The sequence below is a fragment of the Chiloscyllium plagiosum genome, unplaced genomic scaffold (assembly GCF_037043375.1).
Source record: "Chiloscyllium plagiosum isolate Xiang-an unplaced genomic scaffold, Cpla_swu_hap1 HiC_scaffold_51, whole genome shotgun sequence".
NCBI classification, from domain to species: Eukaryota; Metazoa; Chordata; class Chondrichthyes; order Orectolobiformes; family Hemiscylliidae; genus Chiloscyllium; species Chiloscyllium plagiosum.
The window spans coordinates 4,321,704-4,339,725 of NW_028270189.1; the positions used below are offsets into that span (position 1 = coordinate 4,321,704).

The 18,022-nt window shown below is 55.2% G+C and overlaps 1 protein-coding gene across 1 annotated transcript in view; it reads left to right on the forward strand.

Moving 5' to 3' along the window:
• The first annotated feature begins 9,289 nt into the window (after positions 1–9,289).
• LOC122547596 (complement C1q subcomponent subunit C-like) overlaps positions 9,290–18,022 on the forward strand; it is a 29,936-nt gene continuing 21,203 nt past the window's right edge. Inside the window, exons 1-2 of the mRNA XM_087985281.1 lie at positions 9,290–9,507; positions 9,613–9,678. Coding sequence (XP_087841407.1) covers positions 9,349–9,507; positions 9,613–9,678 — 225 coding nt within the window. The 5' untranslated portion in view covers positions 9,290–9,348. The remainder of the gene's footprint in view (positions 9,508–9,612; positions 9,679–18,022) is intronic.

An 18,022-nucleotide genomic window follows, 5' to 3' on the forward strand; every position in this document is an offset into this window, starting at 1 on the left:
CCTCCCACAGCGCCCACTCCCTCTGCACTGACCGTCCCACAGTGCCCGCTCCCTCAGTGCTGACCCTCCCACAGTGCCCACTCCCTCAGTGCTGACACTCCCACAGCACCGACTCCCTCAGCACTGACCCTCCCACAGCCCCCACCCCCTCAGCGCCGACCCTCCCACAGCACCCACTCCCTCAGCGCTGACCCTCCCACAGCACCCACTCCCTCAGCACTGACCCTCCCACAGCACCCACTCCCTCAGCGCTGACCCTCCCACAGCACCCACTCACTCAGCACTGACCCTCCCACAGCGCCTACTCCCTCAGCACTGACCCTCCCACAGCACCCGCTCCCTCAGCACTGACCCTCCCACAGTGCCCGCTCTCTCAGCACTGACCCTTCCACATTACCACTCCCTCAGCACTGACCCTCTCACAGCCCCCGCTCCCTCAGCACTGACCCTTCCACATTACCACTCCTTCAGCACTGACCCACCCACAGCCCCCGCTCCCTCTGCACTGACCCTCTCACAGCCCCCGCTCCCTCTGCACTGACCCTCCCACAGTGCCCTCTCCCTCAGTGCTGACCCTCCCACAGTGCCCACTCCCTCAGTGCTGACCCTTCCACAGCGCTTGCTCCCTCAGCACTGATCCTCCCAAAGCAACCACTCCCCCAACACTGACCCTCTGAAAGTGCCTGCTCCCTCAGCCCTGACTCTTTGACAGTGCCCGCTCCCTCAGTACTGACCCTTGGACAGCGCCTGTTGTGTCTGCACTGACCCTCTAACAGTGCCCACTCCCTCAGCGCTGACCCTCTGATGGTTCCCACTCACTCAGCACTAACCCTCTGATAGTGCCAACTCCCTCCGCACTGACCCTCTGACAGCACCCGCTCCCTCAGCACTGACCCTCCGACAGTGCAGCACTCCCTCAGCCCTGACCCTCTGACAGTGCAGCACTCCCTCAGCCCTGACCCTCTGACAGTGCAGCACTCCCTCAGCACTGACCCTCTGACAGTGCGACACTCCCTCAGCACTGACCCTCTGACAGTGCAGCACTCCCTCAGCACTGACCCTCTGACAGTGCGACACTCCCTCAGCCCTGACCCTCTGACAGTGCAGCACTCCCTCAGCACTGACCCTCTGACAGTGCGACACTCCCTCAGCACTGACCCTCTGACAGTGCCCACTCCCTCAGCACTAACCCTCTGACAGCACCCGCTCCCTCAGCACTGACCCTCCGACAGTGCAGCACTCCCTCAGCACTGACCCTCTGACAGTGCAGCACTCCCTCAGCACTGACCCTCTGACAGTGTGCTGCTCCCTCAGCACTGACCCTCTGAGAGTGCCCACTCCCTCAGCACTGACCCTCTGACAGTGTGGCGCTCCCTCAGCACTGACCCTCTGACAGTGTGGTGCTCGCTCAGCACTGACCCTCTGACAGTGCGGTGCTCCTTCAGCACTGAACCTTGGACAGTGCCCGCTCCCTCAGCCCTGACCCTCTGACAGTGGGGCCCTCCTTCAGCACTGACCCTTGGACAGTGCCCGCTCCCTCAGCACTGACCCTCTGACAGTGTGGCGCTCCTTCAGCACTGACCCTTGGACAGTGCCCGCTCCCTCAGCACTGACCCTTGAACAGTGCCCACGCCCTCAGCACTGACCCTCCGACAGTGCCCACTCCCTCAGCACTGACCCTTGGACAGTGTGGCGCTCCCTCAGCACTGACTCTCTGACAGTGCCCACTCCCTCAGCACTGACCCTTGGACAATGCCCGCTCCCTCAGCACTGACCCTCTGACAGTGTGGCGCTCCTTCAGCACTGACCCTTGGACAGTGCCCGCTCCCTCAGCACTGACCCTTGGACAGTGCCCGCTCCCTCAGCACTGACCCTTGGACAGTGTGGCGCTCCCTCAGCACTGACTCTCTGACAGTGCCCACTCCCTCAGCACTGACCCTTGGACAGTGCCCACTCCCTCAGCACTGACCCTTGGACAGTGTGGCGCTCCCTCAGCACTGACTCTCTGACAGTGCCCACTCCCTCAGCACTGACCCTTGGACAATGCCCGCTCCCTCAGCACTGACCCTCTGACAGTGTGGCGCTCCTTCAGCACTGACCCTTGGACAGTGCCCGCTCCCTCAGCACTGACCCTTGGACAGTGCCCGCTCCCTCAGCACTGACCCTTGGACAGTGCCCGCTCCCTCAGCACTGACCCTTGGACAGTGTGGCGCTCCCTCAGCACTGACTCTCTGACAGTGCGGCGCTCCTTCAGCACTGACCCTTGGACAGTGCCCGCTCCCTGAGAGCATTTCCAATTCTGGTTCTGGTTTTCCTGCTTTCCCGGATTCTGAGGCGAACCTGAATCCCTCCGAGTCCCTGGGATAACCTTTCAGGGTTCACTCTCAGGCTAATATGGAAGTGTCAGAGGCTGAGGGAGTGAACACAGGCCTACTGTGAACCTCAGACCGGTTTGTGACTGATTGTCTCGGATTTCCTTGACCCGTTCCCTGTCACCCTACACACTGATGCCTTTGTTTTTCCGCAATTCTGGCGTTTTTCCATCAGGAAGGCCAAGAGCCGAAACTGCCTAACATGGCTTTAATTGATGGTCGCATTTCGAGGACACTTCCTTCTGTGTATATGAGTAATGTGATCGGAGGGGCAGGCTGACACACTAGCTGCCATCCTCAGGTGTGCCGAGACTGCCTTATTGCAGCTGTGGAATATATCAATACTTCCTTCCCACAAACAATCTTCCTTTTGTTATTTCGTGCAAATGCCCACAGGGCCTCAGGTATTAATGGCATCACTGTCATTTTAACTCCTTGCTATCTCTCTCTCAGCTGTCGGGGGAGACAGCCCTGGGAGGTCAACAGTGTGGAGCAGCCCTCATGGTGGTGAGGGCTCTCTCTCTGTCTTGCACAATGAAGGAGCAGCAGGATGACCCTCGACCCGCCCGGCCTGCTCTGCTCTTCAGGGTGGCACGGTGGCTCAGTGGTTAGCACCGCTACCTCCCAGCACCAAGGACCCGGGTTCGATTCAAGCCTTGGGTGACTCTCTGAGTGGAGTTTGCACATTCTCCCCCCCACCATGTCTGTGTGGGTTTCCTCCCGCAATCCAAAGATGTGCAGGTTAGGGTGGATTGGCCGTGCTAAATTGTCCCCGTAGTGCCCAGGGATGTGCAGGTTAGGGTGGATTGGCCGAGCTAAATTGTCCCCGCAGTGCCCAGGGATGTGCAGGTTAGGGTGGATTGGCCATGCTAAATTGTCCCCGTAGTGCCCAGGGATGTGCAGGTTAGGGTGGATTGGCTGTGCTAAATTGTCCCTGTAGTGCCCAGGGATGTGCGGGTTAGGGTGGATTGGCCGTGCTAAATTGTCCTGTCGTGTCCAGGGATGTGCAGGTTAGGGTGGATTGGCCGTGCTAAATTGTCCCATAGTGTCCAGGGATGTGCAGGTTAGGGTGAATTGGCCATGCTAAATTGTCCCCACAGTGCCCAGGGATGTGCAGGTTAGGATGGATTGGCCGTGCTAAATTGTCCCGTCATGTCCAGGGATGTGCAGGTTAGGTGGATTGGCCGTGCTAAATTGTCCCTGTAGTGCCCAAGGATGTGCAGGTTAGGATGGATTGGCCGTGCTAAATTGTCCCATAGTGTCCAGGGATGTGCAGGTTAGGGTGAATTGGCCGAGCTAAATTGTCCCCACAGTGCCCAGGGATATGCAGGTTAGGATGGATTGGCCGTGCTAAATTGTCCCAACAGTGCCCAGGGATGTGCAGGTTAGGGTGGATTGGCCGTGCTAAATTGTCCCGTCATGTCCAGGGATGTGCAGGTTAGGGTGGATTGGCCATGCTAAATTGTCCCATAGTGTCCAGGGATGTGCAGGTTAGGGTGAATTGGCCATGCTAAATTGTCCCCACAGTGCCCAGGGATGTGCAGGTTAGGGTGAATTGGCCGTGCTAAATTGTCCCCACAGTGCCCAGGGATGTGCAGGTTAGGATGGATTGGCCGTGCTAAATTGTCCCGTCATGTCCAGGGATGTGCAGGTTAGGGTGGATTGGCCGTGCTAAATTGTCCCTGTAGTGCCCAGGGATGTGCAGGTTAGGATGGATTGGCCGTGCTAAATTGTTCCATAGTGCCCAGGGATGTGCAGGTTAGGATGGATTGGCCGTGCTAAATTGTTCTGTAGTGCCCAGGGATGTGCAGGTTAGGGTGGATTGGCCGTGCTAAATTGTCCCCACAGTGCCCAGGGATGTGCAGGTTAGGATGGATTGGCCGTGCTAAATTGTTCCGTAGTGCCCAGGGATGTGCAGGTTAGGGTGGATTGGCCGTGCTAAATTGTCCCGTAGTGCCCAGGGATGTGCAGGTTAGGGTGGGTAGGCCGTGCTAAATTGTCCCGTAGTGTCCAGGGATATGCAGGTTAGGGTGGATTGGCCATGCTAAATTGTCCCCGTAGTGCCCAGGGATGTGCAGGTTAGGGTGGATTGGCAATGCTAAATTGTCCCTGTAGTGCCCAGGGATGTGCAGGTTAGGGTGGATTGGCCGTGCTAAATTGTCCTGTAGTGTCCAGGGGTGTGCAGGTTAGGGTGGATTGGCCGTGCTAAATTGTCCCCATAGTGCCCAGGGATGTGCAGGTTAGGGTGGATTGGCCGTGCTAAATTGTCCCCATAGTGCCCAGGGATGTGCAGGTTAGGGTGGTTTGGCCGTGCTAAATTGTCGCGTAGTGTCCAGGGATGTACAGGTTAGGGTGGATTGGCCGTGCTAAATTGTCCCGTAGTGCCCAGGGATGTGCAGGTTAGGGTGGATTGGCCATGCTAAATTGTCCCCATAGTGCCCAGGGATGTGCAGGTTAGGGTGGATTGGCCGTGCTAAATTGTCCCCATAGTGCCCAGGGATGTGCAGGTTAGGGTGGATTGGCTGTGCTAAATTGTCCCCAGAGTGCCCAGGGATGTGCAGGTTAGGGCGGATTGGCCGTGCTAAATTGTCCCTGTAGTGCCCAGGGATGTGCAGGTTGGGGTGGATTGGCCGTGCTAAATTGTTCCGTAGTGTCCAGGGATGTGCAGGTTGGGGTGGATTGGCCGTGCTAAATTGTTCCGTAGTGTCCAGGGATGTGCAGGTTGGGGTGGATTGGCCGTGCTAAATTGTCCCGTAGTGTCCAGGGATGTGCAGGTTAGGGTGGAATGGCCGTGCTAAATTGTCCCCATAGTGCCCAGGGATGTGCAGGTTAGGGTGGATTGGCCGTGCTAAATTGTCCCGTAGTGTCCAGGGATGTGCAGGTTAGGGTGGAATGGCCGTGCTAAATTGTCCCCATAGTGCCCAGGGATTTGCAGGTTGGGGTGGATTGGCCATGCTAAATTGTCCTGTAGTGCCCAGGGATGTGCAGGTTAGGGTGGATTGGCCGTCCTAAATTGTTCCGTAGTGTCCAGGGATGTGCAGGTTGGGGTGGATTGGCCATGCTAAATTGTCCCGTAGTGTCCAGGGATGTGCAGGTTAGGGTGGAATGGCCGTGCTAAATTGCCCCCATAGTGCCCAGGGATGTGCAGGTTGGGGTGGATTGGCCATGCTAAATTGTCCTGTAGTGCCCAGGGGTGTGCAGGTTAGGGTGGATTGGCCGTCCTAAATTATCCCCGTAGAGCCCAGGGATGTGCAGGTTCGGGTGGATTGGCCGTGCTAAATTGTCCCCGTAGTGCCCAGGGATGTGCAGGTTAGGGTGGATTGGCCGTGCTAAATTGTCCCCATAGTGCCCAGGGATGTGCAGGTTAGGATGGATTGGCCGTGCTAAATTGTCGCGTAGTGTCCAGGGATGTGCAGGTTAGGGTGGATTGGCCGTGCTAAATTGTCCCGTAGTGCCCAGGGATGTGCAGGTTAGGGTGGATTGGCCGTGCTAAATTGTCCTGTCGTGTCCAGGGATGTGCAGGTTAGGGTGGATTGGCCGTGCTAAATTGTCCCCATAGTGCCCAGGGATGTGCAGGTTAGGGTGGATTGGCCGTGCTAAATTGTCCCCATCGTGCCCAGGGATGTGCAGGTTCGGGTGGATTGGCCGTGCTAAAATGTCCCCATAGTGCCCAGGGATGTGCAGGTTAGGGTGGATTGGCCGTGATAAATTGTCCCCGTAGTGCCCAGGGATGTGCAGGTTAGGGTGGATTGGCCGTGATAAATTGTCCTCGTAGTGCCCAGGGATGTGCAGGTTAGGGTGGATTGGCCGTGCTAAATTGTCCCCATAGTGCCCAGGGATGTACAGGTTAGGGTGGATTGGCCGTGATAAATTGTCCCCGTAGTGCCCAGGGATGTGCAGGTTCGGGTGGATTGGCCGTGCTAAATTGTCCCCGTAGTGCCCAGGGATGTTCAGGTTAGGGTGGATTGGCCGTGCTAAATTGTCCCGTAGTGCCCAGGGATGTGCAGGTTAGGGTGGATTGGCCGTGATAAATTGTCCCCGTAGTGCCCAGGGATGTGCAGGTTAGGGTGGATTGGCCGTGATAAATTGTCCCTGTAGTGCCCAGGGATGTGCAGGTTAGGGTGGATTGGCCGTGCTAAATTGTCCCCGTAGTGCCCAGGGATGTGCAGGTTAGGGTGGATTGGCCGTGCTAAATTGTCCCCATCGTGCGCAGGGATGTGCAGGTTAGGGTGGATTGGCCGTGCTAAATTGTCCCCATCGTGCCCAGGGATGTGCAGGTTAGGGTGGATTGGCCGTGTGAAATGGGGAAATTGTGGGTGGGGAGTAGTTACAGGTGTAGGAAATGGGAGGTGGGTGTGTGTGGTTAATTCTTAGCGTATTGTTGTGGGTACGTTGGGCTGAATGGCTTGCTACCCTTCCGTGTGGATTATGTGATTGGGAATGGGTTTTGTCGTCATTTCTCCTGTAGTTCAGTGCTGCCGGGGTAGGGGGACGGAACAGTGTATACTGTCCCCACGCCAGTGCTGTTTTCCCTATCATGTAGAAAAATAAAGGAATGAGTCTTAAACATTTGACTGTCCGGTCCTTTTTAGTGTAACGTAAAAGAATATAGAATGTTAAATGTTTGTCTTTTCTACTTTTTAATGTTTCGGGTCTGCACCAAGTAGGATCTCCCAGGGGTTTGTCAGAGTTTGAACACGTTGTGGGTTAGTGGCAGATTTCAAATCGAATGGTCCATCGGCCTGAGCATGAAACACTGAACTGCTGTTCCTCATTCTTCAAGTGGGAGAGGACCTGTACCCAAAGGTGTGTGCACCACAAGTATTGAGTCATGGAGTCAGAAAGTACAGCACAGAAACACACCCTTCAGTCCAATTTATCTATGCCGCCCAGATGTCCCACATTAATCTTGACCCATTTGGAGTCATAGAGATGCATAGCACAGAAACAGACCCTTCGATCCCATTGGTCTGTGCTGACCGAGATATCCTAACCTAATCCAGTCTCCATTCCCCAGCACTTGGCCCATCTCCCTCTAAACTCCCTTTCCGTGTCCCCCATCCAGATGCCTTTTAAACGTTGTCATTGTACCAGCCCCCACCACTTCCTCTGGCAGCTCGTTCCACACACGCACCACCCCCTACATGAAAAGTTGCCCCTTCGGTCCCTTTTAAATCTTTATCCTCTCATCTTAAACTGTACCCTTTAGTTCTGGCTTCCCCCACCCGAGGGAAAAGACCTTGTCTATTTACTCTATCTATGCCCCTTATAAACCTCTAGAAGGTCACCCCTCAGCCTCCGACGCTCCAGGGTAAACAGCCCCAGCCTATTCAGCCTCTCTCCCTGTAGCTCAAAACCTCCAATATCCTTGTCAATCTTTTCTGACCCCTTTCAAGTTTCACAACATCCTTCCCATAACAGGGAGGCAGAATAGAACACAATGTTCCAAAACTGACCTCACCAATACAGCCGCAACATGACCTCCCAACTCCTATTCTCAGTGCTCTGACTAATAAAGGAAAGCATACCAAACACGTCCTTCACTATCCTATCTACCTGCGACTCCACTTTCAAAGAGCTAGGAACCTGCACTCCAAGGTCTCTTTGTTCAGCAACACTCCCCAAGACCTTATCGTTAATGGGCAGCACGGTGGCACAGTGGTTAGCACTGCTACCCCACACCACCAGAGACCAGGGTTCAATTCCCGCCTCAGGCGACGCTCTGTGCGGAGTTTGCACATTCTCCCCGTGTCTGTGTGGGTTTCCTCCGGGTGCTCCGGTTTCCTCCCACAATCCGAACAACGTGCAGGATAGGGTGGATTGGCCGTGCTAAATTGTCCCCGTAGTGCCCAGGGATGTGCAGGTTAGGGTGGATTGGCCGTGCTAAATTGTCCCCGTAGTGCCCAGGGATGTGCAGGTTAGGGTGGATTGGCCGTGCTAAATTGTCCCCATAGTGCCCAGGGATGTACAGGTTAGGGTGGATTGGCCGTGCTAAATTGTCCTGTAGTGCTCAGGGATGTGCAGGTTAGGGTGGATTGGCCGTGCTAAATTGTCCCCATAGTGCCCAGGGATGTACAGGTTAGGGTGGATTGGCCGTGCTAAATTGTCCCCGTAGTGCCCAGGGATGTGCAGGTTAGGGTGGATTGGCCATGCTAAATTGTCCCCGTAGTGCCCAGGGATGTGCAGGTTAGGGTGGATTGGCCGTGCTAAATTAGATTACATTACAGTGTGGAAACAGGCCATTGGGCCCAACAAATCCACACCGACCCGCCGAAGCGCAGCCCACCCATACATTTACCCCTTACCTAACACTACGGGCAATTTAGCACGACCAATTCACCTGACCTGCACATCTTTGGACTGTGGGAGGAAACCGGAGCACCCGGAGGAAACCCACACAGACACAGGGAGAACGTGCAAACTCCACACAGTCAGTCGCCCGAGGCGGGAATTGAACCCGGGTCTCTGGAGCTGTGAGGCAGCAGTGCTAACCACTGTGCCACCGTGCCGCCCAAATTGCCCATAGTGTTAGGTGAAGGGGTAAATGTAGGGTCTGGGTGGGTGGCGGGTCGATGTGGACTTGTTGGGCCGAAGGGTCTGTTTCCACACTGTAATGTAATCTAATCGAAAAAAAACGTTAAGTGTCTAAGTCCTGCCCTGATTTGCCTTTCCCAAAAGGCAGCGCCTCACGATTCTCGATATGTACTTGGCAGGAAGGTAGGTGGGAAGGATTGCTTGGTGAGCGTGCGGAGGGACATGGGCAGTTCATGAATTGGGGAAAAAGCTCAGCAAATGAAACATAATACGGGAAAACTCGAGGCGACGCACTTTGGATAGGAATAATAGCAGGGCTGAACTTTATCACAACATCGACACATTAAACAAACACAACAGTTTCTGTAATCAGATATTCGTTTTGAAAGTAAGAACACAGCGACTTTGGCACTCAAGAGTCCAGTCAGAGGGAGATTGAGTGATGATGATGGACGACCGCAAAATCAATAGATTCGGAGACTCCTCCCCTCCGAACTTGTACAAAAGCCACGCAGGCGTCTGGAGCAGGGAGAGATTCGAGAGAGGGTCAGAAACAGTGCGAGGAGGATTGCAAGTCAACACCATGTTCTCCTGCGGGAAAGTAAGTACGCCATCACAGACTGGGGGGGCCAACTGCGTCCAAACGGTGCCATCTCTCAGGAGAAACCGGTCTTTCACTCTGATTTCTCTCTTCTCTCCCCTTCAGGAGGTTCTGCTGATCATCAGCGTCGCTCAATGCCTCACCTCTTCCTTGGCTCACGCCAGCAACAAGGTAATCGGAACACGTTGGGCTGAGTGAAAGCCACAAGTCGCCCCCCCCGCCTTCCCGCCATCAACCCCAAACGCCCAGCCAACACACCCAGACACCCAGCAGAGAAGGAGTTACACCGAGAGAGGGAGCTTTACTCTGTATCTAATCCCCTGTCCCTGGGAGTGGGGGAGAGTGTAGAGGGATCTTTACTCTGTATCTAACCCCCTGTCCCTGGGAGTGGGGGAGAGTGTAGAGGGAGCTTTACTCTGTATCTAACCCCCTGTCCCTGGGAGTGGAGGAGAGTGTAGAGGGAGCTTTACTCTGTATCTAACCCCCTGTCCCTGGGAGTGGGGGAGAGTGTAGAGGCAGCTTTACTCTGTATCTAACCCCCTGTCCCTGGGAGTGGGGGAGAGTGTAGAGGCAGCTTTACTCTGTATCTAACCCCCTGTCCCTGGGAGTGTTTGCTGGGGGGACAGTGCAAAGAGAGCTTTACTCTATATCTAAGCCCCTGTCCCTGGGAGTGGGGGAGAGTGTAGAGGGAGCTTTACTCTGGATCTAACCCCCTGTCTCTGGGAGTAAGGGTACAGTGTAGAGGGAGCTTTACTCTATATCTAACCTCCTGTCCCTGGGAGTGGGGGACAGTGTAGAGGGAGCTTTACTCTGTATCTAACCCCTTGTCCCTGGGAGTGGGGGACACTGTAGAGGGAGCTTTATTCTGTATCTAACCCCTTGTCCCTGGGAGTGGGGGGCAGTGTAGAGGGAGCTTTACTCTGTATCTGACCCCTTGTTCCTGGGAGTGGGGGACAGTGGAGAGTGAGCTTTACTCTGTATCTATCCCCTTGTCCCTGGAGTGGGGAACAGTGTAGAGGGAGCTTTATTCCATATCTACCCCCTGTCTCTGGTTGTGTTTGATGGGGACAGTGTAGAGGGAGCTCTGCTCTGTATCTAAACCCCCTGTCCCTGATAGTGTTTGAGGGGGGTGGGGACAGTGTAGACGGAGCTCTGCTCTGTACCTAAACCAGCTGTCCCTGGGAGTGTTTGATGGGGACAGTGTAGAGGGAGATGTGCTCTGTACCTAAACGCCCTGTCCCTGGGAGTGTTTGAGGGGGGACAGTGTAGAGGGAGCTCTGCTCTGTACCTAAACCCCCTGTCCCTGATAGTGTTTGAGGGGGGGGGACAGTGTAGAGGGAGATGTGCTCTGTACCTAAACCCCCTGACCCTGGGTGTGTTTGAGTGGGGGGACAGTGTAGAGAGAGCTCTGCTCTATATCTAACTCCCCTGTCCCTGGGAGTATTTGAGGGGGGACAGTGTAGAGGGAGCTCTGCTCTGTACCTAAACCCCCTGTCCCAGGGAGTGTTTGATGGGGACAGTGTAGAGAGAGCTCTGCTCTGGACCTAAACCCCCTGTGCCTGGGAGTGTTTAAGGGGGCACAGTGTAGAGGGAGCTCGGCTCTGTATCTAAACCCCCTGACCCTGGGAGTGTTTGAGGGGGGACAGTGTAGAGCGAGCTCTGCTCTGTACCGAAACCCCCTGTCCCTGGGAGTGTTTGATGGGGACAGTGTAGAGAGAGCTCTGCTCTGTACCGAAACCCCCTGTCCCTGGGAGTGTTTGAGGAGGGGGGGACAGTGTAGAGGGAGCTCTGCTTTGTCCCGATGCCCCCTGTCCCTGGGAGTGTTTAAGGGGGGACAGTGTAGAGAAGAGCTCTGCTCTGTATCTAAACCCCCTGTCCCTGGGAGTGTTTGAGGGGGGACAGTGTAGCGGGAGCTCTGCTCTGTACCTAAACCCCCTGTCCCTGGGAGTGTTTAAGGGGGCACAGTGTAGAGCGAGCTTTATTCTGTATCTAAACCCCCTGTCCCTGGGAGTGTTTGCTGGGGGAGCAGTGTAGAGAGAGCTTTACTCTGTATCTAATCCCCTGTCCCTGGGATTGTTTGATGGCAGACAGTGTAGAGGAAGCTTTACTCTGTATCTAACCCCCTGTCCCTGGGAGTGGGGGGACAGTGTAGAGGGAGCTTTACTCTATATCTAACCCCCTGTCCCTGGAGTGGGGGACAGTGTAGAGTAAGCTTTACTCTGTATCTAACCCCTTGTCCCTGGGAGTGGGGGACAGTGTAGAGGGAGCTTTATTCCATATCTACCCCCTGTCTCTGGTTGTGTTTGATGGGGACAGTGTAGAGAGAGCTCTGCTCTGTATCTAAACCCCCTGTCCCTGGGAGTGTTTGAGGGGGGGGGGAACAGTGTAGAGGGAGCTCTGCTCTGTACCTAAACTCCTGTCCCTGGGGGTGTTTGAGGGGGGACAGTGTAGAGGGATCTCTGCTCTGTACCTAAACCCCTGTCCCTGGGAGTGTTTGAGGGGGGACAGTGTAGAGGGAGCTCTGCTCTGTACCTAAACCCCCTGTCCTTGGGAGTGTTTGAGTGGGGGAGACAGTGTCGAGGGAGATGTGCTCTGTACCTAAACCCCCTGTCCCTGGGAGTGTTTGAGGGGAGACAGTGTAGAGAGAGCTCTGCACTGTAACTAAACTCCCTGGCCCAGGGAGTGTTTGAGGGGGGACAGTGTAGAGGGAGCTCTGCTCAGTACCTAAACCCCCTGTCCTTGGGAGTGTTTGAGTGGGGGGGACAGTGTAGAGGGAGATGTGCTCTGTACCTAAACCCCCTGACCATGGGTGTGTTTGAGGGGGGGGACAGTGTAGAGAGAGCTCTGCACTGTAACTAAACTCCCTGGCCCAGGGAGTGTTTGGGGGACAGTGTAGAGAGAGCTCTGCTCTGTATCTAACTCCCCTGTCCCTGGGAGTATTTGAGGGGGGACAGTGTAGAGGGAGCTCTGCTCTGTATCTAAACCCCCTGTCCCTGGGAGTGTTTAAGGGGGGACAGTGTAGAGGGAGCTTTACTCTATATCTAACCCCCTGTCCCTGGAATGGGGACAGTGTAGAGTAAGCTTTACTCTGTATCTAACCCCTTGTCCCTGGGAGTGGGGGACAGTGTAGAGTGAGCTTTACTCTGTATCTAACCCCTTGTCCCTGGAGTGGGGGACAGTGTAGAGGGAGCTTTATTTCATATCTACCCCCTGTCTCTGGTTGTGTTTGATGGGGACAGTGTGGAGAGAGCTCTGCTCTGTATCTAAACCCCCTGTCCCTGATAGTGTTTGAGGGGGGGGGGGACAGTGTAGAGGGAGCTCTGCTCTGTACCTAAACCCCCTGTCCCTGGGAGTGTTTGAGGGGAGACAGTGTAGAGAGAGCTCTGCTCTGTACCTAAACCAGCTGTCCTTGGGAGTGTTTAAGGGGGCACAGTGTAGAAGGAGCTCGGCTCTGTATCTAAACCCTCTGACCCTGGGAGTGTTTGAGGGGGGACAGTGTAGAGCGAGCTCTGCTCTGTACCGAAACCCCCTGTCCCTGGGAGTGTTTGAGGGGGGGGGACAGTTTAGAGGGAGCTCTGCTCTGTACCTAAACCCCCTGTCCCTGGGAGTGTTTGATGGGGACAGTGTAGAGAGAGCTCTGCTCTGTATCTAAACCCCCTGTCCCTGGGAGTGTTTGATGGGGACAGTGTAGACGGAGCTCTGCTCTGTACATAAACCCCCTGTCCCTGGGAGTGTTTAAGGGGGCACAGTGTAGAGGGAGCTTTACTCTGTATCTAACCCCCTGTCCCTGGGAGTGGGGGGACAGTGTAGAGGGAGCTTTACTCTATATCTAACCCCCTGTCCCTGGAGTGGGGGACAGTGTAGAGTAAGCTTTACTCTGTATCTAACCCCTTGTCCCTGGGAGTGGGGGACAGTGTAGAGGGAGCTTTATTCCATATCTACCCCCTGTCTCTGGTTGTGTTTGATGGGGACAGTGTAGACGGAGCTCTGCTCTGTATCTAAAACCCCTGTCCCTGGGAGTGTTTAAGGGGGGACAGTGTAGAGAGAGCTCTGCTCTGTATCTAAACTCCCTGTCCTTGGGAGTGTTTGAGTGGGGGGGACAGTGTAGAGGGAGATGTGCTCTGTACCTAAACCCCCTGACCATGGGTGTGTTTGAGGGGGGGGACAGTGTAGAGAGAGCTCTGCACTGTAACTAAACTCCCTGGCCCAGGGAGTGTTTGGGGGACAGTGTAGAGTTAGCTCTGCTCGATATCTAACTCCCCTGTCCCTGGGAGTATTTGAGGGGGGACAGTGTAGAGGGAGCTCTGCTCTGTATCTATACCCCCTGTCCCAGGGAGTGTTTGGGGGACAGTGTAGAGTTAGCTCTGCTCTATCTCTAACTCCCCTGTCCCTGGGAGTATTTGAGGGGGGACACTGTAGAGAGAGCTCTGCTCTGTATCTAAACCCCCTGTCCCTGGGAGTGTTTGAGGGGGGACAGTGTAGAGGGAGCTCGGCTCTGTATCTAAACACTCTGTCCCTGGGAGTGTTTGATGGGGATAGTGTAGAGCGAGCTCTGCTCTGTACCTCAACCCCCTGTCCCTGGGAGTGTTTGGGGGGGGGGGAACAGTGTAGAGCGAGCTCTGCTCTGTACCTAAACTCCCTGTCCCTGGGAGTGTTTGAGGGGGGACCGTGTAGAGGGAGCTCTGCTCTGTATCTAAACCCCCTGTCCCTGGGAGTGTTTGCTGGGGGAGCAGTGTAGAGAGAGCTTTACTCTGTATCTAATCCCCTGTCCCTGGGAGTGGGGGAGAGTGGAGAGGGATCTTTACTCTGTATCTAACCCCCTGTCCCTGGGAGTGGGGGGACAGTGTAGAGGGAGCTTTACTCTATATCTAACCCCCTGTCCCTGGAGTGGGGAACAGTGTAGAGTAAGCTTTACTCTGTATCTAACCCCTTGTCCCTGGGAGTGGGGGACAGTGTAGAGTAAGCTTTACTCTGTATCTAACCACTTGTCCCTGGAGTGGGGGACAGTGTAGAGGGAGCTTTACTCTATATCTAACCCCCTGTCCCTGGAGTGGGAGACAGTGTAGAGTAAGCTTTACTCTGTATCTGACCCCTTGTCCCTGGGAGTGGGGGACAGTGTAGAGTGAGCTTTACTCTGTATCTAACCCCTTGTCCCTGGAGTGGGGAACAGTGTAGAGGGAGCTTTATTCCATATCTACCCCCTGTCTCTGGTTGTGTTTGATGGGGACAGTGTCGAGGGAGCTCTGCTCTGTATCTAAACCCCCTGTCCCTGGGAGTGTTTGAGGGGAGACAGTGTAGAGGGAGATGTGCTCTGTACCTAAACCCCCTGACCCTGGGTGTGTTTGAGTGGGGGGACAGTGTAGAGAGAGCTCTGCACTGTAACTAAACTCCCTGGCCCAGGGAGTGTTTGGGGGACAGTGTAGAGGTAGCTCTGCTCTATATCTAACTCCCCTGTCCCTGGGAGTGTTTGAGGGGGGACACTGTAGAGAGAGCTCTGCTCTGTATCTAGACCCCCTGTCCCTGGGAGTGTTTAAGGGGGCACAGTGTAGAGGGAGCTTTACTCTATATCTAACTCCCCTGTCCCTGGGAGTATTTGATGGGGCAGTGTAGAGAGAGCTCTGCTCTGTACCTAAACCCCCTGTCCCTGGGAGTATTTGAGGGGGGACAGTGTAGAGGGAGCTCTGCTCTGTATCTAAACCCCCTGTCCCTGGGAGTGTTTAAGGGGGCACAGTGTAGAGGGAGCTTTACTCTATATCTAACTCCCCTGTCCCTGGGAGTATTTGATGGGGCAGTGTAGAGAGAGCTCTGCTCCGTACCCAAACCCCCTGTCCCTGGGAGTGTTTGATGGGGCAGTGTAGAGAGAGCTCTGCTCTGGACCTAAACCCCCTGTGCCTGGGAGTGTTTAAGGGGGCACAGTGTAGAGCGAGCTCTGCTCTGTATCTAAACCCCCTGACCCTGGGAGTGTTTGAGGGGGGACAGTGTAGAGCGAGCTCTGCTCTGTACCTAAACCCCCTGTCCCTGGGAGTGTTTGATGGGGACAGTGTAGAGAGAGCTCTGCTCTGTACCGAAACCCCCTGTCCCTGGGAGTGTTTGAGGGGGGGGGGACAGTGTAGAGGGAGCTCTGCTTTGTCCCGATGCCCCCTGTCCCTGGGAGTGTTTAAGGGGGGACAGTGTAGAGAAGAGCTCTGCTCTGTATCTAAACCCCCTGTCCCTGGGAGTGTTTGAGGGGAGACAGTGTAGAGGGAGCTCGGCTCTGTATCTAAATCCCCTGTCCCTGGGAGTGTTTGAGGGGGGACAGTGTAGAGAGAGCTCTGCTCTGTAACTAAACCCCCTGTCCCTGGGAGTGTTTAAGGGGGCACAGTGTAGAGGGAGCTCGGCTCTGTATCTAAACCCCCTGACCCTGGGAGTGTTTGAGGGGGGACAGTGTAGAGAGAGCTCTGCTCTGTATCTAAACCCCCTGTCCCTGGGAGTGTTTAAGGGGGCACAGTGTAGAGAGAGCTCTGCTCTGTAACTAAACCCCCTGTCCCTGGGAGTGTTTAAGGGGGCACAGTGTAGAGGGAGCTCGGCTCTGTATCTAAACCCCCTGTCCCTGGGAGTGTTTGAGGGGGGACAGTGTAGAGGGAGCTCTGCTCTGTACCTAAACCCCCTGTCCCTGGGAGTGTTTGAGGGGGGACAGTGTAGAGGGAGCTCTGCTCTGTACCTCAACCCCCTGTCCCTGGGAGTGTTTAAGGGGGGTCAGTGTAGAGCGAGCTTTATTCTGTATCTAAACCCCCTGTCCCTGGGAGTGTTTGCTGGGGGAGCAGTGTAGAGAGAGCTTTACTCTATATCTAATCCCCTGTCCCTGGGATTGTTTGATGGTAGACAGTGTAGAGGAAGCTTTACTCTGTATCTAACCCCCTGTCCCTGGGAGTGGGGGGACAGTGTAGAGGGAGCTTTACTCTATATCTAACCCCCTGTCCCTGGAGTGGGGGACAGTGTAGAGTAAGCTTTACTCTGTATCTAACCCCTTGTCCCTGGGAGTGGGGGGACAGTGTAGAGGGAGCTTTACTCTATATCTAACCCCTTGTCCCTGGGAGTGGGGGACAGTGTAGAGGGAGCTTTATTCCATATCTACCCCCTGTCTCTGGTTGTGTTTGATGGGGCAAGTGTAGAGGGAGCTCTGCTCTGTATCTAAACGCCCTGTCCCTGATAGTGTTTGAGGGGGGGTGGGGGACAGTGTAGAGGGAGCTCTGCTCTGTACCTAAACCCCCTGTCCCTGGGAGTGTTTGAGGGGGGACAGTGTAGAGGGAGCTGTGCTCTGTACCTAAACCCCCTGTCCCTGGGAGTGTTTAAGGGGGGACAGTGTAGAGGGAGCTCTGCTCTGTACCTAAACCCCCTGTCCCTGGGAGTGTTTGAGGGGAGACAGTGTAGAGGGAGCTCTGCTCTGTACCTAAACCCCCTGTCCCTGGGACTGTTTGAGGGGGGGGGACAGTGTAGAGGGAGATGTGCTCTGTACCTAAACCCCCTGACCCTGGGTGTGTTTGAGGGGGGGGGGGGGGGACACTGTAGAGAGAGCTCTGCTCTGTATCTATACCCCCTGTCCCAGGGAGTGTTTGATGGGGGACAGTGTAGAGAGAGCTCTGCTCTGGACCTAAACCCCCTGTCCCTGGGAGTGTTTAAGGGGGCACAGTGTAGAAGGAGCTCGGCTCTGTATCTAAACCCCCTGACCCTGGGAGTGTTTGAGGGGGGACAGTGTAGAGCGAGCTCTGCTCTGTACCGAAACCCCCTGTCCCTGGGAGTGTTTGAGGGGGGGGGACAGTGTAGAGGGAGCTCTGCTCTGTACATAAACCCCCTGTCCCTGGGAGTGTTTAAGGGGGCACAGTGTAGAGGGAGCTTTACTCTGTATCTAACCCCTTGTCCCTGGGAGTGGGGGGACAGTGTAGAGGGAGCTTTACTCTATATCTAACCCCCTGTCCCTGGAGTGGGGGACAGTGTAGAGTAAGCTTTACTCTGTATCTAACCCCTTGTCCCTGGGAGTGGGGGACAGTGTAGAGGGAGCTTTATTCCATATCTACCCCCTGTCTCTGGTTGTGTTTGATGGGGACAGTGTAGACGGAGCTCTGCTCTGTATCTAAAACCCCTGTCCCTGGGAGTGTTTAAGGGGGGACAGTGTAGAGAGAGCTCTGCTCTGTATCTAAACTCCCTGTCCTTGGGAGTGTTTGAGTGGGGGGGACAGTGTAGAGGGAGATGTGCTCTGTACCTAAACCCCCTGACCATGGGTGTGTTTGAGGGGGGGGACAGTGTAGAGAGAGCTCTGCACTGTAACTAAACTCCCTGGCCCAGGGAGTGTTTGGGGGACAGTGTAGAGTTAGCTCTGCTCGATATCTAACTCCCCTGTCCCTGGGAGTATTTGAGGGGGGACAGTGTAGAGGGAGCTCTGCTCTGTATCTATACCCCCTGTCCCAGGGAGTGTTTGGGGGACAGTGTAGAGTTAGCTCTGCTCTATATCTAACTCCCCTGTCCCTGGGAGTATTTG